The sequence below is a fragment of the Egretta garzetta genome, unplaced genomic scaffold (assembly GCF_000687185.1).
Source record: "Egretta garzetta isolate BGI_Z169 unplaced genomic scaffold, ASM68718v1 scaffold35, whole genome shotgun sequence".
In the NCBI taxonomy this organism is placed as follows: domain Eukaryota; kingdom Metazoa; phylum Chordata; class Aves; order Pelecaniformes; family Ardeidae; genus Egretta; species Egretta garzetta.
The window spans coordinates 2,524,782-2,538,334 of NW_009259730.1; the positions used below are offsets into that span (position 1 = coordinate 2,524,782).

A 13,553-nucleotide genomic window follows, 5' to 3' on the forward strand; every position below is an offset into this window, starting at 1 on the left:
CAGAGCGCGCCATGGAAAAGACGGGGGGGTGGGGGGGGGGGGGGAGTGGAAAACATACTTGCAACAGAAATGAGCACTAACCAGACTATACATCCTGTCACACGTTATTCAAGGGTGACAATTTGTGAAGCACAAGACTTCACCTTAAGTAAGGAAATTCAACAAATGTATCAGAGATTTGAAAAAAGGCAAAAGGACACTTAAAATTCGTTTAGTGGTTCTACAGCACTGTGTTATAAAAGTTGACTTTTGCCTGGGGATTAACTCAGGTTTTATTGCACAGCAAAACAGGGAGGGCTTGTAGAGGAAGGCGCATGCTGCACACTGAGTAAGTGGAGAAGAAGACAACAAAGAGCTGTCATTCCCCAAAAAATAACATGCATCCACTTCACTAGCCCCATCTGAAGTCTGGTAGGAGCATCTATTCTATTAAATATCTCTGCTCTCACTTGGTATTACAATGACTCTAAATGCTCGAGCTAGTTTCCTTCATCTTTGATGGGTACTGACTCTCCGTGCTGTGAATTCCACTACAGTAAGAGCCCAGTCATGCACCTGATTTCCCTTCAGCCTCAGCAGAGTAGGAAAAGGAAAAAAGCAGCTTTGACTACCACTGAAGTACCAGTAGAAAGGGCTCGCCTCTCTGTGGTCGTCTTGTTTTTCTTTGAAAAAATTCTAACTTCCCATAGCCAGGGGACTATATGTACTCAACACTTCAGAAAGTATTCAGGCCACCAACCCAAGTACGTCTAGTACTAAGAGACCTTAAGTATCGGTTTTCCCTGTGCCTTTAAATGAGAACGCAGTGTGCATGGGACTACCCTCTAATGTTTCTCATGCCCCCTAAAGAAAACAGTTCCATTAGAAAAAAAACCCCACTAATCTCTCCATCCCTGAAAAAAAAAAACCCATACAAAAGAGCTGCTCTAACTGCAAATTCACCTTTCCACAAACTCCTTGTTCTTATAACCAGTTGCAGTATCTGTGAAACAGTAACTTTCACTGCTGATCATGAAAGGGTAGATGATTGCCTGGGGATAGGTATTTGCGATCTCTTCAACCGTATGTTGCACGGCTACTGCTTCATCCTTGTCAAGTAGTGCCATCATCTGGCTAATCCAACCAATGAACTGCCAACAGGGAACCGAAGAAAGCTGCAAAAACACAGACACTACTTTCAACTTTGGTCCTCCTCGAAAATACCAAACATAGCAAATGCAAACAAAACTGCTCTGTGGCCCTGCCTGACAAGACAGAAACAGATGAAAAGGAAACAGAGAATGTCAACTGGGTTGCACACAACATCCCTCAATAAAGCAGATTTCATTATTTGCATTACTACTACCACCACCATCACCAGCTACTGCTGCTTAATAGATTTTCCTTTACAAAGATTTGCAGTTTGTTGATCAAGAGGAGGCTTTATATTCAAACTTGTGGCTTTTCTGTCTGGATGCAGCAATATAATAATTTTTGATCACCACATACAAACCACTCAAAAATCTGAAAGAACAGTTCAAACACCATTGGGTTGAAGTCTTAATTTGAGTAGAAAAAGCCAGGAAGGAGAACACTGGAACTCCTACCACAGTTTTGCTCTTCCTTCAACTTTAAAGAGGTTTGGGCTTGCTGACAGATATTAATTTCAGTATAGCATCCCCCACCAATATACTTCATGCTCACCTCACTCCAAAAGCTGTATCACTTCTGAAAGGAGTGCTACAATATATTTTCTTGTGATAGTAAGAGACCAGACTCCAACTCCTTCCCTTCTGTCTCGTCCCTTCCTTCCTTTGTAACAGTTTAAGATCAGGTTACTAGTATTTATCTCACAGAAAGAGAGAGGACAAAGAAATGCCTGGTGAAGTTCTTTTCTGGGTGAGGTTTGTTAACTGGACCAGGCATCAGGTTCTGTTTGAACCACCGGAGTTTCACTGTGGCCACACCTTGTGTACCTCAGCCGTTTTTGCTATGTTCTCAGTTTCTTGGGTTAACTGAGCCATGTTTCTGTCTCTTTTGAGTTCTTCCTCTGAAAGGGCCTGGCACTCCATGAGCACCAGCACAATGGGCTTGAAAAGGCAGGCAGGCCAAGGCAGGAGCAGGCATGAGTCACTGAGGACCTCTGGGCTTACCTGTCCCACAACATTGCTGTGGAACGGCAATGGAGGGACAGGTTGTGGAAGGGAGGAAGAAGCTGAGGAAGCCTCTGAAGTGAAGCAGGACAGGGAGAGGTGGGAGAAGTGGAAAATGAGCCTGGAAAAGCTGTTTGCTTCCTGCATAGAGGAGCTCAGCCTACAGAAATAAGATACATTCCTCACCCTAATCCTACGCACCCACTTATATCGGCCCACTTAAATCGTTCAGAAGGAAGAAAAAAAAGCAACATAATTTTTCTCCAGCAGCTCTCAAACTAACTTTTGGAATCAGAATAATGATAAAAAGTTAAACTTTAAAGAAAAGTTTCTGTCCATATGAATTAGACTCTGCAAGTTAGAGAAAATACAAGGAACAATGATGGGATTAAAATATATCTGATTTACCTGAAGCAAGACTTACCAGTCTAACCTCTTCGTCTATCCAACCTCCACCCCCACCTTTTAAATTCAATTTATAGCAAGGTTTGCTGCCAGGAAAATGGAAGCAACTAACCTCTCGTGTCACTAGACCCAATGTCTCTGCTGGATATCTTTCAATTATTTGCAGCAGTCTAGGAAATCGCAGCCTGGCTTCTCTGGAGTTCAGTTTTAAAGCTTTTATCATTTTCTCCACCACAATAGCTGGGAATGGCTGCAGATCTGCAGTGCTAATTTCTGCCAAGAGACATTAAACAAGAATTATCAGAAACACCATCACTTGTTCCATGTCTTTGATCATCTGGAACATTTATCTTTATAATTCAGTTGTTTTTTTTTTTTTTCCCTGTGTATTTTGTATTTTTACTTTGTTCTCTTTCCCATCTGTTGAACTGCACACATCAGCAACACATGTACTTGGGGACTGTAAGGATTAGCTTTATCAGGAAGCTGCATCACTGCTGGTATCTTGCCTGCTTTAAACACAGAACTGCTGTGGTCTGAGAAGGAACAAGGGAAGCATCTGCTGGACATGATATATATCTCACAAGTGAGAGGGAGACTGTGAGTGATTCACTAGTACCAAAGCTCACAGTAATAGTGGGGGGGACAAAAAGGAATATAAATACTGTTGAACCAGAGGACAAACTGTTCCATTTAAATTCAAGCTGTGCTGCTCAGGGAGATAGATCTCCTGGGTATCACAAAAGCTCAGGTATCACAGATAGATCCACCTCACATGCTTAGGAGAAATCCTGACTAACCAAGCGAGTCTTCTTCTTCCCTATGCAGATGCTCGTCACAGAAACCAACCAACGTCATATATGCATCGATAACTCCCATCACATCTACATGTTCCATGGAGTGGGACTGCACCTCCTCTTCGGACTTCCTTGCGGCACTGCTGAAACACTGAAAAGCCTTCTTGTTCAGACCTGCCAATACCTGAAATTCAACCATTACAGAAAAAAAAGACACGTTATTGAGTAGCGTTCAACAATTCTTTTTGAAACTGGAGCTTGGTTGCAAGTCTTGAGTAGATAAAACTATCACCATATTAGATATTTTGAGCAGCCGATACAAAGGAAAAAAATTGGGACATTATTTCTAGCAGTAACTCCCAGAATTTTAATTTCCACAGTTTTCAATAGAAAAATATAAACCTTTTAACTTAAATTAGTCTCTGCAAAAAGTTATGTGGAATTTTTATAACTGCAAAAAAGTTAGTGTTACTAGAGTTTCCACAAAAAGTTAACAGAAAACACAATTAAAAAATACTATTTCTTCCTATTAAGATGTCTGCAAACACAAACACAGTCATATTGATCATACATTTCAAATGCAGCTGAAGGACTTGACAAAATCCTATACAACTGAATATATTCTCATATTGCCAACAAGTTTACCAACCTCAGACACTGTAGCTATTGTAGTTATTAAACAAAATACAGAATTGCTGCAGAACAAGTTGGAACAACTGAAAAAATGCTGTAACTGAAATTAAATAGTTTGAATTTCAGGTAGGTAGAGGGCAACTACCAGGGTCAGAGTACTGCTTAATAAGCTAAAATAAGGCTAAGCTCCTTAATCTTACAGAAATATCTGGTATCCCAGCCTGACTCATCTGACACAGAAGAGCTTTTATGCTCATCTTTTAGATTTCCTTAAGAACAGGATAATAAAATTAGCTAATAAATGAAGCTTAAGCTCTCGCTCAAGTTTCTACACACCTGAAAATTTAAAATCTTTTTTGCAGGAATATCTTCTGTATCTGTTTTTCTTTAACAACCATAATAATGCAAATTAAGAACAATTTTTTGTTGTTTTATACTGGTACGATTCATAACTAAGGGTCTTCATGGTGGCTTTAGGAATTAATGGAAAGAAGTCAGGAGTGGTACTTCAAATTCTTACTCAATCAATTTGACAGACAAGTCTGTGCCACAGCATCTGGGACAAATGACAATATACACGATTTCAGATGCAGCACAGTCTGTCACTATTCTTCAGATGCACACCTCGCTAAAAAAGGCGAAGATGACCTGCATATGCTCTGTCTTAAATACCCCTCTCCTCAATATCACTAAAATTATTTAGATAAAATAAGCGTACCAGTATCATTATCAGTATTATAAAGATCTCTTTATGAAGTAAGATAGTCCGACAGCATGAAGAAGCTCAGCAATGCCCAGCTGAAATAAAAGCATTCTTTGATGATCATGTTCCCATGTCTTGCCACTGTGCATGCAGGTGCTACGATTATGTCCTTCCCCTCCACACAAAATGCAGGAGCAGAGAAACACAAAACTACTCTCCCAGTTAAAACGGATACAGTGGTGCAAAACTCCAGGAGAGCAAAAACCAGACAAAACAGCAACCACAGCAGTTCTATTCTTTTTTTTTTTTTTTTTTTTTTTAATCTTCTCCTAGCTGGTGCTCCTGGACAAATCAGTGCTAATAGCAGATGGGTTTCACATGCTGTGTATGTATCCATACGCATCATCACCTACTGAAGTACTGATTGCAATACTGAAATACCTAAAAGCTCTTCCCCTCTCATTTACCTTTTCGGGACTCTCAAGACTTTCTCCTGATAGTACTGATATTCTTCCTGCTTTTTCTTCCCCAATTTGTTCAAGACATCTTGGATCCTGACTAACAGCTTTGGCCATGATGTGGTACGTAGTACCCAGAAGAAGATTCTGGTTTCGGAAGGCCGTTGTGTTCTTGCTAAGATAGTCAGACTTGGTATCTTCTGTTAGAATTCAAAAACAAAGTTGGTAATTTGACAACAAAGCAGCTTTGTATAAAAAACAACATGAAGCAAAGAGAAGGCTGTTACCAAGCAGGGAGATGGTTCTTAACACTGAGCGTATACGTTCAGGACAAGTCTGGTTCCGGCTGCAACTATGTGTAAAGCGGCAATAGGCGTAATTCCACCTCACCAGCCAGTCTTCCCTCATTTTGGCTTCTTTGTGTAGGTCTGTCAGAAGCTTCTTGGCAACTGAGAAGCTGTTCTGTATTCAGATTAAGACAGAATTTTCAGATAATATATCTGAAGAGGAAGTAAAACCTTTCTGCAAACAAATTAAGGGATGAGAGGATTTAGGTAACACAAGTAAAGGTATAATAAGATGAAGAGAGGTCCACTGCTTGTCAGGTCTCACATTCAAAACCAGGTTTGTGCTAATGGAGAAATTCGAAAAGAAAAAGAGAAGTTTGACAAGCTGCGGAAATTAAAATAATTCTATCTGCATGACTTAACAGGCATTAACTTCTGCAGTACAAACACAAATGAGATATGTAACTTGGTTTATAATACCATTAAGCAAATCACTTATGTTTGTGTTTTGATGAAAAGTTTCATATAAATAACACTAAAGGAAATCTTATTTTTCATTTACTCCTTTAAGAGTATAGTCTACACAGCACTACTGTTGTATTTGGTTATTACAGTGCTTAAAATAAACTCTGTCACTGATTACAGATTTGACTTTGACTTAAATGTTACTGTCTTGTCTCAATCTTGAAACTCCGAAGGCCCATCAAAGAAGGCTATGTTTCAGTCATTTTAAGAGTCAGATCCAAAACAAAATTTCTGTCACATAACTTTAGTTCTTTATAGAAGTGTTAACCTAATAGCATTAATGAAAATCGTAACAAAAAACCCCCCCCACCATAAAATATTTCATCATTACCGACTGAAGTAAATGATATTGATTCAATCTGAATTTGATTTGTTTTCTTGTACAGAAGAGATTATTTGTAAATGAGAAAGCATAATATTTGGTTGTAAGCATCCCTTTCGTTAAAGGCTGCGGCATTTCAGATGCTTTATCTGCCCTTTAGAGCGTCAGAAACCATCTGTGGATCAAAGGGGCCTTCAGGCACATTTCAAGTAATGACAAATTATCATCAAGTTTTTAATTAACATTCATTCATTTGTTTTCTTTCTCTGTGGAAGTGACTTTCTTGAACGTTCAAAATATCCTGACAGCAAGTTCAAAGACAGACAAGGTCTGTCCTGGCAAAAAGGTGGCCAAGACCACCTATAAGGCTTTTACAGATGTAGCTTCTCTATATTTTCTCACAAAAATGGAAGCTATCAGACAGTAGAGTCACCTGTTTCCTGGCACTTTCTATCATCTTCATTTTCATGTTAAATTTGCAGGTTTTAATCATTGAGTAAATGTCTTCACCCTGTTGATCCACTTCCATTTGGTCACCAGCACCACATTCTTCATCCACCTCCATACTATCATTGGCCTGATCATGGAGAAGTTTCTCTTGCAGTTTGTCAAGAAAGAAACACCTGCATAATGACAACAGGAGTACAAATCACTCTGGTATGTATGCAAGGGAATGAACACTCAAAAGCGTTGATCTGCCTGACAGTAAACAAAGCTAAGAAAAAATGGCAAGCTACAGCAATCACCTTGAGCAAGGGCTAAACATAGTCGTCAGAGCCTGGAGAGTCACAACCAGGGACAGGGTGACCCTGAGAGCCTTCTAGGATCTTGAATCAACAAGAGTAAATATTAGAAAATGTCCATAATATGTTAATTTGTTCCTTTAAAATCATAGCTACAACCTCAAAGTTCATCAAGATATAATTTGCATTCCAACTTGACAGAACTGCAAACAAACAGGAGTCTTGTTTACACAGTGTAAGTGCCAGGCTGTATCTTATGCCAACCTGCAATTCAAATATATATGAAACTAACACATGTAAACATTGAAATTTGCATTGCAGAAAAGACCTGCGACCATACTCAACATTTGAAAGGGAATTGCTATTAATCAATGCTAAAACCTTTTCATTCTACAACTAGTCCTATCTAATTGAGTAGCATCTCTCATACTGTTACTCAATGCAGGGGAAAGCATTGCAGTCTGGAGTAGGGCTTGGCACTGAATAAAGGCACATCCTTTGTCACTAATTTAAGATGAGATAAAGGTTTTTTAAAAGCACGTAAAAACGTTCAAGACACTGACAACCCTTCAACTCATGAACATATTGAGACTTTGTAAAGAAGTAAGCCTTACCATGTATTCTGCCTAGCATTTGATTGCAATAAGATCTTCTGTAGCCATGCTTTCCTGACACCAGAGATAATAAAACAAATTACAGAGTACAGTTGGTATCAGCAGAACTGCTGAAGAAGTTGTCCCCCAGGAAAGGAGCCAGAATCTAGATTTTCACGGGAAGAATGGATTGGGATGAAGACAGATACCACGGGGAGGACAGAAAATTTTCAAATTCAAAAAAGCATTCCAGCTCCTTCAGAGCTAATCCAAAGGAGTCCCCAGAGAGCCTTTGTTCTTTCTAGAAACAGTCGTACAGCAGAGTCTCTAATTACAGCACTGGTCATTAACTTTCCTATAAAAATGTGAAGCACTGATAGTGACAGGGCTGGGCTTATTTTGTACACTCCCTGACTTTGGAACTGCCTACAAAGTAGGTAGATATTTTTATTCATAATGGACTGGCCTTTTGGGTGGCATTTCACTGAGCCAAATGCAGCTGATCTACTCAATTAGAAGTGGTTGTGTTTAAGGGCTGCTGAAATGGGCTAGCTTGTACAGTGTATGTAGTCACTGATGCAAGAAAATGCTTGAACTAAGAGTTATGTTTCCATATAAAAATATGGTTTATTCCCTGTCCATTTCTCCACCTCCTTTTGCTTCTCACTATAGTAGTCACACAAAAACCAGTTATACTGATAAAGCTATTACAACAGCTAAAAAAAAAAAGTCACACACTGGATCAGCAACCCCCCGCATGAAAAAAAGCAGCATTAGAAAAAGCACCTCTCAGAACTCAACAGGCAGACAGAACTAAAGCTAACCCAAGAACATAATTTTACCGATTTGTAATGATATCATCCCAGATGTTCATAGGATCCATTTTAGCATCTGGATATCTGTTTGTCCAAATTCTGAGAAGTCTCTTAAGGGAAGCCTGTGAAGCTAAGTTACCTAGAAATCAATTAAGAATACTTTAAATGCATCTAAATCCAAACAGCATGAAAAAGGCCTAAACCAAACATAGTCTAACATTCAAACCACAAAACTGCAGTAAAACCACCCACTTGCATTTCTGGGCTTCCATTAAATACACTACTTGGTGATAATACTGCTTTTGTTTATTGCTGAAGCACAGAAGATTCAATAAGGACATCAGTGTCAACTGTCACTGGAAATCACCACTGGGTAGGTACCTTTCTATACAGGAATATAGCAGAACTGTTACCTAAATGTAATACATAATTCTGTTTATGTGCATAAATTTGTATTTCATGCCTGCCTCAGTAGCTATAAATTACATGCCACATCCATCTTTTATCTCCGCTAACCACTATTTGCTATCAAGTGACCCCAACAAAAATCTTAGTTTAAAACTCTTACACTTTTAAAAGAGATACTTTAATCACATTAGTTAGGCTAATAAAACTTTATAATAGAACACAGAATTATATTCAAGCCTGCCTTACACAACTGCAATAATTTTTACTGTCAAGAAGACAGTAGGAACTAATTCTAGACCTATGCTCCTTCAAACAGGAGTTCAGTCCTCTAAGTGTAGAAACAGTAATTCAAAGTTCAAGAAACCATGATTATTTAACACAATGAAAGGAAAATAACTTCAGAAAAAAAATCTTTACTTGTCTTGGTCATAAAATCGATGAAATCCTGTATTTCTGTCAAAGCTTGTACAGACTGCAGTTTGGTCATTCGACTTTGATACAATAAAGTATCAATGCTGGAATAGCTCTGAAAAGAAAGGGAGAGAATGGAAGATTTTGTATAGACAATTTACAATGTGGTTCTGCTCAGTGCCCTATAAACTATTTATCTGATGCTGTTATATACTATGTTCTACAACACAACCTTTTACAAGTAATTTAATAACCTGTAATCTGAGAGCAACTCTGCTTTGGACAAGTATCGAGGCATATTCTAGCTGCAATTCCTAGCCTAGGTTTTAGGCTAGTCCTACAGTCTAATAAAAACTTAGTAACAGATGGAACTTGTAACCTCTCAATGCAATACTCTCTTCAAATCTGTTCTGGGTACAGGAGGCTTCTGAAAAGATGAATGAAATAAAACTGCTATTAATCTGCTCAAACAATTAGTCTGAAAAATTTCTAATAGATGAAATCAGCAAAATAGAACAAATTAAAATGGGAGGATGCACTACACTGGCTGGCTCAACTCTCATTGTTGGAAGCAGTGAATTCAAAGGAAGTTTTGTCATATGATTGGAAAGCACCTAGATTTCGTTGCATTTGGGCAAGTGTTTCTCTCGAGAGTATAATCTAGCAGCAGTAACAGCAACAACAGTTTCATTGTTCCCCAAGTTTGCACAGAAAAATCACATTAAGAGATAGCAGAGACTGTTACCTGCATGAAGATCTGCATGCCATTGCTAATGTAGTATTTGGCTCTATCAAAATCATCTTGCAGGATGTAAAGGAGACTAAGCTCTTGGCTGTAATGCATTTCTATAATGGCTTTCTTCTGTTCTGTCTTCATTGCCTCATCAATAAAAGTTAGCAAAGTCTGGTCATTTTTCCCACTGAGCAGTAACTTCAACTTACTGCGTATTATATAGGGCAGATACGTCTCCTACAAGGTGAAAATACTGTCTTTATTTCTAGGAATGGAATATTAGATGTTAAATTTTTTGTTATCAGTGGCAGATCAAATAAATATAAAAATATTTTGAACAGTTTTCTTTAGACAAATTCCAATTTGCTAACGAATCACAGAAGCCTTTTCTGACAGGCTCTGTTAGCAAATTCTACCAGTTTCAAAGCCAGTGGTTTGCTAACTTACAACATGGAAGAAATAAAAGTGGTAAAAGCAACAAAAACACTGCAAGAAGAAAATGATGATAAAGCTGGTCCTGTATGATCAGCCATAGACTCAAGGTAAAAATTAAACATTGTAAAAACAGCAGAATTTATTGCTTCAATTATTGTACATATCAGACTCTCTAATTTCCATAATAAAAGTAAGCCAAATTGATTTCCACCCGCAATCACATTACTATATAACATCCTTGCAGAGATAAAATCAATGCAGTATCAACAAAGTGATTTCTAAAAACCTGAAAAAATGGATCATTCCATGTTTTGCTCAGGTCTGGAGGTTTTCCACTGTCAATATTAATGGTAGCACAATACTCCAGGGACTTCCACTCTGTGAGGTGGTCATAGCATTCCAGAGATGCAAGTTCCCAGAAGTCCTTCTCCACTTCTGTTGGCTCTCCATCTTGCCAGTCTTCTTTGGAGAGTGCCTAGGGAATGAATTTGAGGGGGAGGAAGGCTCTCAGCTGGAGAAACACTAGTTTCAATTCTATATCACCAGGAACTTAACAATAATCCATTATCTCATAAAAATATCGATCCATTTACCAGAATGTGACAGCAATGTTAAATGCAGAAAATTCAAGCTTGCCAGTATTTACACACAAATGCATTTCAGGTAGCCGTCTTTAGTAAACCTGCATTTTTAAAGAGCGAAGACTTCAAAAGAAGGTTAAAGAGATTCTCCTTATTTTTACCCACTCTAACTCAGATTTTCTTTGCCATGAACACATGCAGTTTGCTCTCTTGGGGTGGCAGTGCTCGTCTGCCTGGGTGATCGCACATGTGAAGCTTTGTAACAAACAGTAAAATATGTCACGCTTACTGCTCTGTTGTGAGTGCTCATCTGTTCGCATGCCTTTACAGACTGAACCGTCAATCAAACAAAACACAAGGACATTTTCAACAATATGCCTCTTCTCAAAATGTTTATCAGTTTTAAGTCATGAGAGATTTATGAAACAAAAAAAAATCCTGTTGTCATTTTACCTCATCATAATATTTAGCTGCTTCAGCATAATCACTTCTTGCTTCTGCAAACAACGCTTTCTGTGTAATTTCCTTAGTCCCAATCTTACCACTGAAAATGCCACGAAGGACATCATAATCCCCAAGAGATCGGTAGAGCCTAGTAAAATTGAAAAGGGAGATCTTTTAATTAGTCAGACAGAGGTATATCAATGCAAACATAAGCTATCTAAAAAAATAATAATTCAATAAGCAGTAATACTACTGGCTTGTAATAGTAAAAAAAATAATTGATATTTCTTATGTAAGACCACAAATATATATTTAACTAGATAAACTTCATCTGAACCATGGAAACTCTTGCAGTTGAAAAGCTGTGAACAAGATATTTTTCAGCAGTCTGACAGCATCATCAGGGTGCACAGCTGTTAGTCTAACTGCTCTAACTGAAAGATAGTAATTAACCGCCAAGAAATTAAAAGCATATCTTATTCTAAAAGAGGGAAAGACTAAAAAAGAAATCCCATACGCCATACAGGCAAGGCAAACCTTCACAAGGCAAACGTAAATGGGAGTAAATGGTCTCAAACAAGCATTTACTTAGCAAGTTCAATCCATCTGATGACATCTGGGGGAAGCTCTGTCCTCCCACGCATCCGCTTGGGGAGGGGCTCCTCCGCAGGGGACAGAGCCATCAGGGCCTGCTCCAGAAGAAGGATGCCCACTGGCTGCTGTAAACTTGCAAGGCAGCTTGAGGTCACATTAGATGAATCCAGTTCTAGTAGCTCTCTGTGCTGGTAACTAATTTCCTATAAAATAAAACAAAACAACAGGTATCTGCTTAGTCTAAAATGATACCGATAGTGACCTTTTACAGGTCACCTTTCTGGTATCCTTTGTCTTACAGTGCAAGCTTTGGAAATAAGCTGTTAAGTCTCCACAAGTTCCCACCTCTGGGAAAAGTGGAATCTTTTCCTTCTGTTTCTATCCACATACATAACCCAGTTTTAGCGTACCACAGCTTCCCATTAGACTCATTCAGTACCGTACTCAATCTGGTCCTGCCTGACTTAAAGACACGACGATACTTCTGGTAGATCTTTATCCTATTTAACAGCAGTCTGACTACAGAATAACCTCTTTTTCAGGGATAAACATTCTTGTTTTCCTGAAGGTTTTTTTAAATACTTAGATCATTATTCCAAATACAGGTAAATACATGGAGAAAGTAGCAGACAAGTTTATTAAAGCCAGGTTTGTTTGTTGGTTTTTTTTTTCATTGAAGAACCTCAACGAGAGTTGCCAAAATATCTTAATCAAACAGGAAGAAAAAAATCTACAACATGGAATAGCGGTAATATAACTTTCATTACAAGAAACAGCACAGAGTTTTAGGACAAAAATGAACATTTGATTTTTGCAACACAGTATGTTCAAGAATACCAAGTGGAAAAAAAAATAAAAATCACTATTTGGAAACTGTAACAGGAGACTGTGAGAACAACCAGGCTAAACTTTGATCAATGGCAACCACCACAAGAACTGCAGAACAGGCATCTGTCATAAGCAAACTCATTACACAATTTGTATAGTTGAGACTCTCACACACCAACAAATTTGTACTCAGTAAAAAATGAGAAAAAGAACATCTTGTAGCTTCCTAAGTTACAGACCAGGTGGATCCCAATGAGGGGTTAGCATATCCTTTACCTGCTATTCAGGCAATTTCAACTAGCAGGTTCTATCAAACTTGTACGTGTGCCCCAGACACTCTTATCTACGGGCACACGTTCCTTGACTGTCAACTTTTAGGGGTTATGTCAGGGACACAGTGCCAACTGCACAATCTAAAAACTTAAGAATAGCTGTGCTAAGGTAAGACCAAAAGCCCTTTCTCAGGGTTGCCTAGGAAAAAATGTTAACAACTGTGCAAATATAACAGTACGTCCAGAGAATGAATACCCTCCCAAACTCACAATGTACAGACACTGCCTCACATCAAAGGAGATATCTTTCTATTTAGTCCATTTTGCTGTCTACTCGATCACTTATCTTCTGAAAACGGAGCAAGTGTTCCTCGCTCTGTATGCAATGCGTTCTGTCTTTGCTTGCACCACACATCCAAAGATTAGCATGAATG

The 13,553-nt window shown here is 38.5% G+C and overlaps 1 protein-coding gene across 1 annotated transcript in view; it reads right to left on the minus strand.

Moving 5' to 3' along the window:
* Window positions 1-12,222, minus strand: part of LOC104126877 (DNA-dependent protein kinase catalytic subunit) — a gene marked incomplete at its 5' end in the record, with an annotated part of 27,204 nt that extends 14,982 nt beyond the window's left edge. The window contains 12 exons of the mRNA XM_009639484.2: window positions 943-1,154; window positions 2,650-2,810; window positions 3,338-3,518; window positions 5,138-5,328; window positions 5,416-5,590; window positions 6,696-6,885; window positions 8,441-8,552; window positions 9,239-9,347; window positions 9,978-10,202; window positions 10,687-10,875; window positions 11,435-11,573; window positions 12,014-12,222. Of these exons, the coding sequence (XP_009637779.1) occupies window positions 943-1,154; window positions 2,650-2,810; window positions 3,338-3,518; window positions 5,138-5,328; window positions 5,416-5,590; window positions 6,696-6,885; window positions 8,441-8,552; window positions 9,239-9,347; window positions 9,978-10,202; window positions 10,687-10,875; window positions 11,435-11,573; window positions 12,014-12,222 (2,093 nt within the window). The remainder of the gene's footprint in view (window positions 1-942; window positions 1,155-2,649; window positions 2,811-3,337; window positions 3,519-5,137; window positions 5,329-5,415; window positions 5,591-6,695; window positions 6,886-8,440; window positions 8,553-9,238; window positions 9,348-9,977; window positions 10,203-10,686; window positions 10,876-11,434; window positions 11,574-12,013) is intronic.
* Between the last annotated feature and the right edge of the window lie 1,331 nt (window positions 12,223-13,553).